Source organism: Euphorbia lathyris, chromosome 5, assembly GCF_963576675.1.
Source record: "Euphorbia lathyris chromosome 5, ddEupLath1.1, whole genome shotgun sequence".
NCBI classification, from domain to species: domain Eukaryota; kingdom Viridiplantae; phylum Streptophyta; class Magnoliopsida; order Malpighiales; family Euphorbiaceae; genus Euphorbia; species Euphorbia lathyris.
Genome location: NC_088914.1, coordinates 84,650,445 through 84,666,299, shown reverse-complemented (window position 1 = coordinate 84,666,299; position 15,855 = coordinate 84,650,445). Strand labels below are relative to the sequence as shown.

At 30.9% G+C, this 15,855-nt stretch overlaps 1 protein-coding gene and 1 pseudogene across 1 annotated transcript; one reads left to right on the top strand and one right to left on the bottom strand.

Annotated features, from left to right (window-relative positions):
• Positions 1-1,220: 1,220 nt before the first annotated feature.
• LOC136229912 (probable O-methyltransferase 3) lies at positions 1,221-4,764 on the bottom strand (annotated as a pseudogene).
• Positions 4,765-14,176: 9,412 nt separating this feature from the next.
• Positions 14,177-15,526, top strand: LOC136230207 (trans-resveratrol di-O-methyltransferase-like). The gene is made up of 2 exons (XM_066019193.1): positions 14,177-14,972; positions 15,226-15,526. The coding sequence occupies exons 1-2, from the start codon at positions 14,178-14,180 to the stop codon at positions 15,523-15,525; spliced, it is 1,095 nt and encodes a 364-aa protein (XP_065875265.1). The 5' UTR covers position 14,177; the 3' UTR covers position 15,526.
• Positions 15,527-15,855: the final 329 nt, after the last annotated feature.

The following is a 15,855-nucleotide window of genomic DNA, read 5'->3' as shown; positions in this document are numbered from 1 at the left end:
TGGAGCCTAAGTCAATAAGTCTGCCACCTAAGGAGAGGGTGAAGCCTACGACGCTAATGCAGATGTCCAAGGTGCAGATTCCACAAAAGAAAGTGGAGCACAAGACGAACATAGCTAAAGGTGGAGTTGTTACATCAAGGAAATGTAAGCAAGGGACTTACAACCAACAAAGGTTCACCAAAAAGGCAATCATCAAGGAGATGGTGTTGTTGCAAGCTCTAGTAAAGAGCCTGAGCGAATTAGCAAGTTAGGGAAGGCTTGGCAATATTGGATAGAAGGTCGACGACAACAACCGAAGAGAGATTACAAGTATGCGATGAGGCGACGTAGGTCGAGGGAGACCAACAAAGAAGAGTGTGGCAATTCCAATGGAGTAGAAAACTCCAATCGTGTCATAAACGACAAAGAGGAGCGTGAACATGTCGTGTTTGGTAAAGGAATACAAGTGATTGAAGAAGTTAAAATAAAAGAGTCTATAACACTCAGAGAAGCATCTTTAAGCAAGAAATGGAAAAATGATATGAAAGAAGATGTCAGAAAAGCAGTTTGGAACGGTTAGCACAAACAAACTATTAAAAGTCGGTGATGAGGGGGAGTATTGAATTGTCATCACCGACAATCTAGAAGGTCAAAGAATGCTTTAGATGAGTCTAGATAATAAATTATTTATTGTTGATATTTTGGGTCTTCCACCGACCAAAACTTCGTGAAAAAGAGAATAAGCATAGGCTATAAACTTGTGAGTTGGTGACTATAGTGTGATGTATTAGGTTTCTACCAAAAATTAATAAAAGTTGTTTTTGTTCAAATAATAATTTTATTCAATTAATTTAGTCCTCTATTCTCAACACGCCCGTAACAAGTGTCGACACAATTGACTTGAGCAATTCTGTTGGCTCAAAGATTGGAGCCAACAGTGCATCAAGCTTCATAAAGGCTCTATGTAATTGAATTTGGTGCGGAAAATTTAGTGGGAGAAATTAATTCGCCACCAGCGAAACTCGTCTTCACCACAAAAAGTGATTGTTTAATGGGGAAGTTTGAAAACCGCCACAAAAATTAATACATTAATGGAGGGTTCATATATTCGCCATAAATAAAACTTCAAAATTAAGCAAAATCAAACAACGATAATAATATATAAGAACAAAACAAAAATTTAACTAATAATCCAATCCATTGTTTTTTTCTCATTGTTCCAATCACAAACATTGATGCAGTTAAGGATAAACTTCAATAATAGATCTTAAACCCAAAATTGGGATGATCTTATAGTCACTAAAACCAGCATCAGAGAAAAGTTTAGCCCATTCTTTTTCATTCCTTTCCCAACCCGTAACCGCAACCATCATCAACATATCATAGAACAGAAGTGTTTCTATGTCTTTATGATCCCTTTTTTCATTCCCCATCACCATATCTACTATAATTAGCTTTCCTCCTTTCTTCTTTATAATTGCTTTCTTACATTGCTCCAGTATCTTCAAGCATTCTTCGTCGCTAAAAGCATGTAGCGTCGACTAAAATCGAAGCACATATTTAATTAGAATACAAAAATTAGAGAATTTTTACAATACTCCGACAGTAATACTTCCGATCAATGAAAATCATTTTGAATCCCACTACCTAAATATGATTGATGGAAAGAAAAACTATATATGTGTGTCATGTCATTGAGAGTTACTCTAAAATTTCTCCAAAAATCAAATGTTTTATGGAATTCATGAAGTCATCTGATTATCTCATGATATGTACAGATTTGGTGTTTTTCTCATGTATCTGATTTTGATTTCTATTTTTAAATATGTGCGAATTTAATAAAATATAGTGTATACATAGAAAAATTATTTTTGTTGTCGGGTCTGCATTATGTTTTGTTTTATTGTATAAAAGTATAGTGAATAATTTAATAGAATATAATTAAACCCACCCACTGTTTTGTAACAACCATAATATAATATAGAGTTTTATATCTTTAGTTTTATATATGCTTATTGTTGAATTCAAAGTAAAGATAGATTTATAAGCAAATGATGCCAAAAGTGCTTTAATTTATAGCCTAATGAAAACTATTTTTTATCATTATCACTCCTTCAACTTCTTTTCTCTTTTGTTTTTATTTTACGAACTGTTTTTGTAAGCATAATATAAAGGGTTAATTATAAATAACTACACTGTAGTTTGGCCGATTTGCAGATCGTTATCTGTAGTATTTTTTTTTACAAACCCAATTCTGTGGTTTGCAAAATTTTGCATTTGAGTTCAGTTTGTCAGAATTTGGTCAACCTTAAAATGAAAATTTTCAAGAGTTAAATGATATTTTAAGCAACTTTAATTCTTAAACTTTTCAGGTTTAAGGTCATTTAGGTTTTTTTTAGAGAGAAAGATAATGTTAAATATAATACTAAATAACTTTGATTTTTGAAATTTTTCATTTTAAGGTCATTATCAGCCAAATTTGACAAAGTAAAAAAAATGTAAAAAATTTCAACCACGGAATTGTGTTTGCAAAAAAAATACTACAAGTACCGATATGCAAATCGACCAAATCACATGGTAGTTATTTATCATTAACTCTAATATAAACGCAGAATTAGACTCTTAAACTTTGGGAGTTTTAAAGATTAAGTTGCTAATCATTAATTCTACCAAATTACTGATTATGCTTTTAGTCTAACTACTTTTACTAGATCTTAAAATAAGAGTCTAATAACATATTATTGGAGTTTCACATTACTATTATCATTTTAGTCTCATTGTTGTTACTAAACCTTAAAATAATAATCTAATAACATAACTACCTAGTTTCTTAAACCAAAAGAATGAATCCGTGAAAGTTTAAGCTTTCACATAGATATTCTAAAAAGTTTCCTAGGAAAATGTTTAGATTGATCCCCTAATGTCTCGATATTAATATAAAATCCACTCTTAAGTCTTAACTATTAAGAACAGTTTTTTAGAAGTAAAAAAAAAAAAAAAAACAGTTTTTTAGTTCAATTGGCTTATTAACATGATATCATAATCTGTTAGACTTAGTGGTCAATGGTTCCGATCTTCATAATCTCATTATTTGATGTAATTAAAAACACGGCTTAATATATCATTTGCCCTTTGAACTTGTCCAAAAAGTTTGATTGGCCCCTAAACTTTCAAAATGTCTCGATAGCTCCTTCAACTTACATAAAATGTTTAGTTAGCCTCGGTTGCAAAAAGGTAAGTTAAATGCGTAATATGTATTGTGCGCATCTTAAAAAAAAGTAAAACGACCAAGATCGGATATACAGTGCACGCATCATAAATAAAGTAAAACAACCAAGTTGAGCAAGTAATTACTTCGTTTTTAATCTATTTTTTAATTATGTAATAACATTCTAAGATGCGTGGAATACATATTCCGCATTTAACTTAATTTTTGCAACGGAGTGAGGAAGGTATCTAGATACTTTGAAAGTTCAGAGAGTCAATCAAAGCAGCAAATGATTTATTAAGCCTAAAAACACACAGTGAGATGGGGTATGTTCTGTAACCCCCCTCACTAGGATCACATGATATCTCAGTTATAGACATGCTTTCAATTTTCAATCATATAAACTCAATCTCATATAAACTTTACATATTATACATAAGAGAAAGCATTTACAATTTACAATACTCGTTTAAGTCATTAGGGGATTTACAAAACAAAACATGTTCTGCAGGCTTCCAGCGGAGCAGCATTTACTCGAAGCTATGCGTTAGATAATAGTAATAATATAGAACTATTATTGGACTTAAATAACAGCTTAAGCTTTTTAGTTGAAAGGTTACTTGTCAAGCACTGTACTGGTAAGAAACCGTTAAGATCTTGCATCGTTATCACTACTATTGACTTGACATGATCTCAACAGTTCCGTACCAGTTTGATCTAGTACCAAGGTAGAAAATCTCTTCCTCTTAGGGTTTTTTCATTAGTTTAAGAATTTTCTTTAGCATATTCGTACCTTTATCATAACAGCATCAGCAGGAGGAACAGCCTCAAACATATTGCCGCCAACAAAATTTCAGATTCCCAGTATCACAATGGCCAGCGACCACATGTGGAAGATCAAGCACAGTGCATTCAATTTGAGGAAACGCTTCAGCTATGACTTTGGCTGCAGTTCCAACTCCACCAGCAACATCAACTATTGAATTCAACCCATCAAACACCTCTTTCCCCTTTTCTACTAGCACACTCATAAGCAGTCTAGTTTCACCAGTCATACAATCATTAAATTCATTATTAAGCTTCGGATCACGGCCAGTATATTCCCAAGTTGGCATCCCATGAGCAGTTTGAAAAGGGGTTGGATCATCATTAAGGAACCAATTGCTAGTAGAATGCCATGGTTTTATGAAAAAGGGATCAAGCATAAGTGTTAAGTATGGTATGATACTAAAAGGGTTGTCTTTTAGGAGTAGCTGAGATGAATTTGTGAGAACATACCCTTCTTCTTCTTCTCCTTGTTCATCAATTTGGGTGTTGATTTTTGCTAGAGAAAAGATACCAGAATGAATCAAAACGCGCATCAAACGAGGAAGGCAATGAGCTTTGGTTGGATGGATAGATAGAGCAGAATTGAGCTCAGATATGGTGATGGGTTTTCCATGGCTATTGATGATATCTGGAATGCCCAATTCAACTGCACATTTTAGACACATGGAGTTCATGAAGTTGAAGATCTGGTTCCATAGATGAGCTTGAGCTTCAAGAAGCTCAGAACCATTACTGGCTAAATGATTCATGATATGAATGGTTATGTTTTTTTTTTTTCTTTCTCTGAGTTATACAATTAATATATGTTGGGAAGTTTATGTATAAAAAAACTTCGGTTAAGTTTGAAGCACACAGATTTTGACTTTTATATATATATATACAGTTGCGTCGATCCTGATGACCACGTAAATTTGGTCATTCACCATTAGATCTAGGCGGATTAAATATAAGTTTTAGGATTTTTTGAATCTCCATCTTAAGATTTTAACACTACGAGAAAAAGATGAGTTAACTACCGATTTTAATGACCAATTGTATTTTAGTAGTTAAATAAAGACTAACTTGGTCATTAGCTTACTCTGATAGTCGTAAAAGTGAATGCCAAATCCTGGACCCACATTAATGACTGATCAGTCTTGTTTAATGACCGATTAACAGGTCATTAAAATAATAATATTAAAAAAACCCACTCATTTCAGTACGATACCCTAAAGTGAAGAGGTTTTGCCCCTCTTTTCCCATTCTCTCCTCTTTCCTCGAACCCCTCTTTTCCTCTTTCTCACCTTCGCCGACTTCTCCCCCAGCTTTCTCGAAATATGCAGCAGCCTCCATGAATCCTGAAATATGCAGCAGCCTCCGTGAATCCCGATTTTGTTCCGGCGGCAACCTCCCACCCTCCTTTACGCTCTCTCGCTTTCCAGCCACTTTCATGAGGTTAGGTTTTTTTTTTTTTTTTTTTTGTAAATTTTATGGATTAGAATTTGGGATTCATAATTTCTTTCTCTAATTAGTTTTCTCCCTCATCATCGTGACCTTACTTCTTTGATTCTTCTTTCTTCGTACAGAAACTCTTCCTTAGAATTCACAAATCTGATTATTTCCCAAGTTCATAACGCTCTGCTGCTTACGCCAATGGCTGAAGCCAACTTTGATAGAGATTCTGAAACTTCCTTAGTTCCTAAGGTGATTATTTTTGGTGAATATGCTGTGAACGATTCATATACTTGTTTTTGGCATTAGCTGCAACAATGGCTGCAGCAAATAACCATTTTGGATTAATCGAATCTTTGTTTTCCTGGAAACTAGTTGTGTTTTAGATTTATTGTATTCACCATTTTATACTTCCAATAGCCTAAATGCTTCTTTCTTGATGCAACTGTTTAATTTTGGTTCTCTTGGTGATTTTTATATAAAATGAATTTAAGTTCTTGCTAGTTACAGTCATAAGATAATATATTCTTTGAAATGCTTACCTTACTGTCATAAGGTGACCTATATAAAATGAATTTAAGGTGTTGTTATTGTCATAAGGTAATCTATTCATTGAAATGCTTACCACAATGCAGTTATTTGCTCAGCTATGATGAGTGATGAAGTTACATGAGAAGACATGGGGGAGATGAGTTGGGAAGCACTAAAGAAAGAAAAGGTGAGATTAATTTTGAATTTGTTCTTATATATAGATTTGGGTCTATGATCAAGATAAATTAAACAGTTTGTTGATGCTAAAATGATTTATATCTCTGATAACAGAGGAAGCTTTAACATTATGATATGCTTGATATTTTTGTTTTATCTTGTTAAGTTTGCACATTTTGACATTTGTTAGGAGTCTACTGTCGGTAGCATATTCATTCAACTTTCAATTTGGAAATTGTTAATAGATGATGATGATTATAACTCATGGCCAATATGGGATTTCAAAAAAAAAAACCCAAGCCTTAGGTAGCTATAATTCCAATTATATTGAAAATTTGAACTCATGTTGTTGACTTTTATTGTTTTGATACATATAGGTAACTAAGAACTTAGTATGAAATTTTATGTGAATGATGCAATTATCTATCAAAATTGAACTTTTTAATATCATTACTCCTTCAAGAGACTGCTTATCTTACTGAAGATTATGATGTATTTACCTGTTGCAGGTGATCACTTGTTGCAATAATGTGTGGGATAACAAAACTATTGTAATGAAGGTAAGACTCTTTTTCTGGATTTAAGGCCTGACATATAATTCTGCACTTATCAATTCTACACTATGCAGGCTATGAAGTTCTTGGCCGAAACAACTGACTCAATCCCTCTTATTTTACTAATCATTGACAGGGCTGTTGAAGATGAAAAAGATATCTGCAATTTTGTCAAATATTGTCTTATAAGGGGGCACCAATTTCTCCTCGAATTTGTACATTAGGCATTGGTGGTACGGCTTTGGCATTCTAGTTCTATTTATATATATAATGAAATTTTTTTCATGGTAAATTTAGTAGACCTTTGACTAATATAGTTACAAATGGAATGACTAAGAAGTCGAGGAAATGTGAATTTTTTAATGAAAGGTTATATTTACCAAAGAAAATTTATAGTATGATGGAGTTGGCTGAATCGTTAATTGAAGTAAAATGATTTACTATATTAAGTTAAAATAGAATAAAGAGAGACATAGTCAATGCATGTTTTGATGCTTAGCTTGGTATTATTTATGAATTAGGGGTCCACTTGATACGTTTGTTGGGTATTTTTGTATGCAAGTAAAAAAGAAGAAAAAGAAAACCGAAAAAAGCAATGGCAATGGAGGGTGATAATAGTGGTGCAAAGGTTAGTTTTTATACGCAGGGAACTGCCAAATAGTTGTCTAACTTGAGATATAGTGTTTTTTAATTTGATTAATTGGATTATATAGATAGAGTGAACTTGTTGAACTTCTAGAACTTGGATTCTGTATTCTCCAATATTGAAACTGGAAACAAGGTCATATATGTTCAAGTTGTTGGTCCATTAGTAAACTTGATTATCATACCAAAATGCATAAAACTTGTCTTCTTTGTCTCTTACCTTTTGTCAAAATGCAAGTGTTTATTTTTTAATCAGGTCTATATCATGTTCACACTCCAAACAAATCATTTTGTGTTAACGTTTATGTCCATGATGTGTTGGATATCCTTTGTTTTCCATTAGGGAAGTTTGCCTCACATGATTTGTGCATATAATATTTGCCTCTCTACTTCGCATTTTCCATTTTTCCCTTCTTTTTTTTTGTATCGTGCATGAATCTTATCTTGTGTTTGTGGTGAAGACAAATATGGACTACTTTTGTGTGATGTCCTAGATGTGGGTTAGTGAACAAAATGTTTTGATTGTTACAGGTTTTTCTGTTCGGTGGATCGACTGGGTTGTTTATCTATGCTTATTTCTTGTATTACTTCTATGTACGGCTGGATTCTTGAACATGCTTTGTAGATTACACGATAAATTTTGATGTTGATTTCAATATTTTAGTCAGTAATATTATGCATTTATGTTTTAGTTACTCCTTTACTGGAAAGGAACTCTCTTCAATCCAAATTTAATTTTCTGTTTCTATTGAAAATTAGTACTTTTCAAACAAAAAATGTAGATTTTACTGACTGATTATTCGTCGGAAATACGTCAATTCCGTCGCTAAAGTAAGAATTGGAAATATCTCCGAAGCACAGTTGCCGACCAAAATTTATGGTTTACGACTGAATATTTAGTCTGTAACATCGCGACTAATTTTTGCGACCATTTCATATTCGTCATGAAATTTACGACCGAACTGGAAAATTCGTCACTAACGTTACCGACCAGGTAGTTACGGACCGAACGAGTTCCGTCGGTAACTGACAAAATTCGGTCAGTAAACGTATTTAGGGACTGAATTGCGACCGAATTTTCAGTCCCTAACTACAGATTTTCTTGTAGTGTAATCCGCCTAGATCTGATGGTGAATGACCAAATTTACGTGGTCATCATGGTCCATGTGAACGCAACTATATATATATATATATATATATATATATATATATTAGAAATAACGGTAAGGTGAAAAATATTTGTAACACTGACGTTTTGTACCAATTTTATCAATAATATGGACAGTAAAGAGTAATTAATTATTATATTGGCTAGTCGATAAATGTAAGAACTAATTTATCAAACTGTGTTCTTAATCATTAATGGTATTATCTACCCCTTATATTTATGCATTTTATCACTTACTATTAATACATCATAATATTATGAATAGACCTGAATTATTTTAAAAAATAAATTAAAAATTATACAGTATTTTATACGAGTTGGACAAAAGAAATCAAAATATTTCGTCGAATTTAAATATATTAATCTGCAATTCAAGTATTAAATCACAAGTGTAATTTTTTTTTTAGAATCAACTAATAGGTAACTAGTACAAATGGTACAAAATAAGAAATAAAATATATATGTATGACATATGAAATTGATCTAATTTGGCAACGTTATAATTGTGCTTGACTAATAACGTTAGAAATAAGTTGTCAAAAAAAAAACGTTAGAAATAAAATTGCTCTTAGAGCATCTCCAATAGAGGTTACTTGAAAAAGTACTCAAACTTAATACGTTATATTAAAATATAATATTTTATTGCTCTTTCATAATTTTTGTTAAAATATAATAAGCAGCTCTAAAATATCAAAGCGTTACTACAAGACGAGGAAGAAAATTACTCGAGTTTGGACCTTATTTTGACAGATTTTCGAGCTCTTGCAAAGGAAATCCAAAATTTCGTTAGTAGAGAAGCTAATCGCGTGGGCACTTGGGTTTACTTTCACGGTCTTTAATTGTAACCCATTTTATCTTTTTTTTTAAACCTATTAATTTATTCAATTATTCTTTTATAAAAAAAAAAAAAAAACTCGCAAAACCAAATCAACTCTAATTTATAGAGCATCACATGGAATACATTACATATCACAAACTTTAACATTTAGCCCTGACCTCCCTTCTTATCTTTTTGGAAATTTTCATTTGTCTTAACACTAGACAATTCACGTGATCAGATTTGCATTTAAGTTTAATATTATTATTATTATTCTAACACATACTGAAACCATGTGTTATACGATAATGCAATATTTTATTAATTTTTGTAGATACAAAAATACAATTCGGTTAAAAAAAAAAAAATACAATTCAATCTTCGGGGTTAAAAGTGTGTTAACTCTAGTAAATAATACAAATAATAGTTTAATATTATTAAATTGGATCAAATTCAAACTTCACTGTTAACTAAAGCAATTTGTCATAAAATTTATTATTTTCATTGTATATACCATTATGATATATATCACTAAGGAAAGACATGTATACCAGGATTTCATATCTGGAGGGGAGCTAATTTTAGCCCTACGATTTGGAGTAATTTTTAGAGTTCAGCTCGTTAGGGCTAGACAAAAAAAATTTGGTCTCCAGTATGATAAAACTGTTTCGTTTAGTGTGTTGATAAAAAAATCAAAAGTGTCTAACGTGAAAAGTGTAGACATGTTTAATTTTCTATAAGTTAAATGCTAATTTTCTAAATTAAAACCCCTAAAAAAGTATATTATTCTTTATAAATTGAGTATTTATATTGACATTTTAATTAAAGGAAAAAATTAAAATTAATCAATAATAATGATGAAAAAATATGATTAAATTCGGCAATAATATTGACATTTTAATTTAAGAAAAAATTTATAATTAGATAAAAACACATTTTGATTTAAGGGGGAAATTACAATGGGATAAAATTATAATTGGTAAAAACACATTTTGGGGGATTTAAGAGAAAAAATTAAAATGAGATAAAGCCGGAGAGAAGTAGGTTCAAACCTGGAACCATATGGTTGTGGAGGAGCCCTCAACTACCATTTAGATCAACCGTGCAAATTTAATTTTGTGTTATACAATCACGTCCTATGATATAAATACTAATTTAACGATCTTAGAAGGATGATCGAGACTGCACCACTATTACTCAAGGGTAGTGCTAGAGACCAAAAGGGGCTCTAGGCTGTCTCTACCCTAGTATCATGATAGTTTGCTCAGTAGGAATTCCAGTAATATCAGAGGAAGGGCTAAACACCTAAATGGTGTAATGGAGAAAATAATTCCCCATTTAAGAAATGGTTAATAATTATTCTTCCATAAAGGATTGTTTTTAACCCATGATTAAAAATAGTCCCACAAAAGTATAACCATTTTTATATATATAAAAAAAATTAGTATATTAAAAAAATTAAAAAATAGTTATGTACATATTTTTTTTTAAAATATTTTCATTAAAACTTTTATTTTAAAGATTAGAAATTAGTTTTTTATTTTAATAAATATGAATCTTGATTAAATATATATTAGTTCGCATCTTTTTAGGCAACACACTGTTTAGTCACTCTATTTAAAAAATACACTATAAGGTCTCTATCTTTTGTCAATGTTTTTCAAAATAGAGTTACAAAAAATAGAATCCTTATAATGTGTTTCTCAAAATAGAGAGTCTAAACAGTGTGTTAGATAAAAAGAAAGTGACTAATAAATTATGTGATAAGGGCCAAATATTTAACTTTAACGTTTAAAACGAATTGCAGATTTAGCCAATAACATATGATATTGTGCAAATTTAATCCTAACGTTTCCAAGAAGGATCAATTTTAGCCAAATGTTATCGAAAATTTGAAAAAACTAGTTTGTTGGACATTCCAAACAAGTTTGCAGATAAATTGGAGTAGTTTTGTACATATTTTGTTTCGTTTTTGTAACTATATTAATAACACAGTAAATATTTTAAACAGTTTGATAAAAAAAATTGTGATAAATTGGTATGTACCAGTTTTAGTTTTAAGCATTTTAACATAATTTTTGTTAGTAAGATAATAAATATTTAATCTTAACGTTTTAGGCGAAATGCAGATTTAGCCCTAACATATGAAATCATGCAAATTTAACCCTAACGTTTTTCAAGTAAAATCAATTTTACCAATGCGCTACCGAAAATTTGAAAAACTAGTTTGACTGTTATTTAGCCGTTACATAGAACTTTTCAAACAAGTTTGTCGATAAATTGAATCAATTTAATACATTTTTTTGCTGGTTTTCTATAATTATGTTAATTAGACAGTAAAATATATTTTAGACAGTTTGATAAAAAAAATTATGATTAACTTATATGTAGCGGATTTAGTTTTTAGTATTTTAACATAATTTTTGTTAGTAATGCATTAAATATCTTAAACATAATTGATATTGGGAAGATTTAAAATTACAGTTAATAGTAATTCGACAAGTTGAATTCTAACCATTATAATGATATATATTTAATTATTATTTATAACAATTTATTAAAAACTAATTTCTAATTTTCAAAAGTAAATTTTAATGAACATTCTTAAAAAAAAAAAATTAGACAATTAAAAACTTTCATACATTTTTTATTAAAAATTGTACTCAGGGCTGAGAAAAATGTGTCTATTCAGAGATAATTTGTTTTCAACAAGTTTAAACAACTCAAATCATAAAAATCTAACATGATTAGAGTAGTGGAAACCATGCTTCCAACAAATTATTTCTCAATAACAAGTTCTTTTCATTTTTTTTTTCCAACAGCCTTAACTAACTCCAGATTTCCCTCAAAATGGGGCTCCTTATAAGGATAATTCCTCATACGGACTCTGGTTAAATATTTTTCCTACCATAAGGCTGATGTTAACGAGGGCAGTTAGAGGAAAACCGGTACTAGATGTACCGGTTTTGAATTTACAAAGTAACTCGTGATTGAGGTATGAGTTACTAATTTTTTAATTCTTTTTTATAAAAAGTTATGAAACAGATGAAGGGTTTCACTGTCAACTCAGACATTATATAGAAAAGCACATGTACACTAGCATCCTCTATTTTGAAGAAAACGTTTATACTAAATTTTATTCTTTATACAGTAAAATTAATCTATATTGATCATCAAATAATGATTTGATATATCTATCAAATATTTTTAGATAATCTATCTAAATAAGAATAACTATCATATGTAATCTTAACATTATATGAGAAATACAGATTTAGCTATAACATATGAAATGATATAAATTTAATTCTAAAGTTTCTAAACAAGTTCAATTTTAGTCTTAGGCTTCCGAAAATTTAGAAAAATTGGTTTGATTATTATTTAGCTGTCACATCGAGTATTCCAAATAAGTTTATCGAAATAGTTTGTACATTTTTTGCTGATTATTTATAAATACATTATAACTTTTTAGATATTTTGACAAAAAAAATTATGATTAACTTATATATAACAAACTTAATTGTTAGGATTTTAACAAAATGTTTGTAATTATATTAGTAACACATTAAATGTCATAGATATTAATAATATTTGGAATGTATAAAGTGACAATTAAATTTTCAGTCGTAACAAAAGTCCCAGTTATCTCCTGATCCTAAAAAAAAAAGAAATCTTCACTTCCTATTTGGAAAAAAAATGCATAGATAAGTATTTGACAAAACTTAAAGGTAGAGAATATTTTAAAACTTTACCCAAAATTAAATAATGATATTTAAAATATATATATATAAAATCTTCAAAATCTCAACGCATAAAACAATTTGAAGCGACACATAGGACTCGTTCATTTCAACTACTCATTTTTGCTGTTTGTCATTATTGTAAGTTATTTGCTGTTACGGCTAAATAGCAGATATTAGTTGATCTAAGAAGCAGCTGTTTCGAATTTGTACGGAACGCTTTTTCTCAGCTGTTTAAATTTAAAAGCCAAAAGATAGTTACGAGAAATGAAAACAAACAGACACGTACTCTATTAACATATATGTAAATGTATTTCAAGAAATATTTATATTATTATAAAGGAGAATGTAGTAATCTTATGGACATAGAATATTATTTTTCTAGGAATGTACATATAATATTCCTATTTATTGTTTCAAAAAAAAAAAAGAAGAGAAGATTACTATTTAGATAATAATGTTCAGGGTTGTTTTTTTCAATGTCTGAGAAATCGGTACTATACCGACTTCTCAGAGTTGACAGTGAATACACAGGTTCCATAATTTTTTATAAAAACAAAAATTAAAAAAATATAGTAAACTGTATGATGAGATTATGATCATAAGAAACCCTATTTTGAGGGCTGGTTTGATTTACAAAAACTACTTTTTCAAAATACATCCATTGTTTTTATAAAAACTTACTTTTTATTTATAACAAGTATAGAAGAGATGGTAAACGCTAAACGTTGTGGTCTTGTGACCAAGAGGTCATGGGTTCGAGTCTTAGGAGCGGTCTTTTACCAAATAAATTAGGATGGAAACGTTTGTCCCCATAAACCCTTGTGGTGAGACTCCTCTCCGGACCTTGCTCAGCGAGGATGCGTAATGCATCAGACCGGGTTTTTTTTTTTTTTTATAGGAGAGATGTTGAGGAAACACTTAAACTCTTATTTTTAAAATCAAATATAAGGTTACCATAACAACTATAAAATGCTTGAATCTTCACTTGAAAAATCACAACAGAACAACCTAACACACCTGAAAAGATAAAACTCTTTATATTGTGTGTTTTAAACTCACATTTACTTGCAAGCACACAAAAAACTACTGCATCAATATGGTTAATTTGAGTGATTCAAAGAATAAAAGTTGTGAGCTTCTTGAAGCTCAAGCTCACATATGGAACCACATCTTCAATTTCATTAATTCCATGTCTCTTAAATGTGCAGTTGAATTAGGCATCCCAGAAATCATCCATACTCATCCCAAACCAATCACCATATCTGAGCTCAATGCTGCTCTATCTATCCACCCAAGCAAAGCTCATTGCCTTCCTCGCTTGATGCGCGTTTTGATTCATTCTGGTATCTTTGCTCTAGCAAAAATCAACACCAAAAAAGATGAACAAGGAGAAGAAGAAGAAGAAGGGTATGTTCTCACCAATTCATCTCAGCTACTCCTCAAGGACAACCCTTTTAGTATCTTACCATATTTGCTGGCTATGCTTGATCCTATTTGCATAAAACCATGGGATTTTAGTAGCACTTGGTTTCTTAATGAAGACCCCTCTCCTTTTCAAACTGCTCATGGGATGGGATTTTGGGATTATGCTGGCCGAGATTCTAAGCTCAATAATTTATTTAACGAAGGTATGGCTGGTGATTCTCGGCTTGTTACTAGTATTCTGATAGATCAAGGGAAAGAGGTGTTTCATGGATTGAATTCAATAGTTGATGTTGGAGGTGGAACTGGAACTGTAGCCAAAGCCATAGCTCAAGCATTTCCTCACATTCAATGCACTGTGCTTGATCTTCCACAAGTGGTGGACGGCCTCCATAACACTCCGAATCTGAAATTTGTTGCAGGCAACATGTTTGATTCAGTTCCTCCTGCAGATGCAATTTTGTTAAAGGTATATTTACTTGATGGATATAATATTTAGGAAAAATCATTACGACGGATAGCTCTGCAACAGATTTCGTCAGTTGTGTTGAATGATTCTGAATATAATTACTAAACCTATATATTTAGCAACCGAAACTTTCGTCCCTAATTGTAGTTATTTTTTCATTATTGTCAATTTATTATGCAATTGTTACTTATTGCATATTCATATAGGAAATTTTCGATTTACTTCTCACTGAGGTTTGATCCGTGAAGAGCAGTGGATTTTGCACGATTGGAGCGTCGAAGAATGCTTGAAGATATTGGATCAATGCAAAAAAGCAATTAAAGAGAGGGGAGGAGGAAAGGTGATTATCATAGATATGGTGAAAGAGAATCAGAAAGAAGATAATGTAACCACTGAAACACAACTCTTCTTTGATATGCTGATGATGGTGCTGGTTACTGGTAAGGAAAGGAATGAAAAAGAATGGTCTAAACTCTTCTTTGCTGCTGGTTTCAGTAGCTACAAGATAATCCCAGTTATGGGTTTAAGATCTATTATTGAAGTTTATCCATAGATGTTTCAGCAATTATTTGGGATTTTGCTTATTGGAAATATAACTATAATATAAGAAATGAGAAAAAAACAAGGAAGGATTGGATGATCAATTATTGTGTTTCTAAAGTTGTTCCTATCATCAATTGTTATCTTTATTTAATTTTGTTGAATTTCAAAATTATGTGATGGATGCCAAGCATGCGAAAACATACTAATTCGCAGAATAACTTTTATTTTCGCAGATTTGGCAATATGCGAAGTAAAAGACATGTTTTTAAGCAATATTATCTTCACATACTTTGTATATTGCGAAATATACGAAGTAGTACATAACCAAAAAAACGCATAA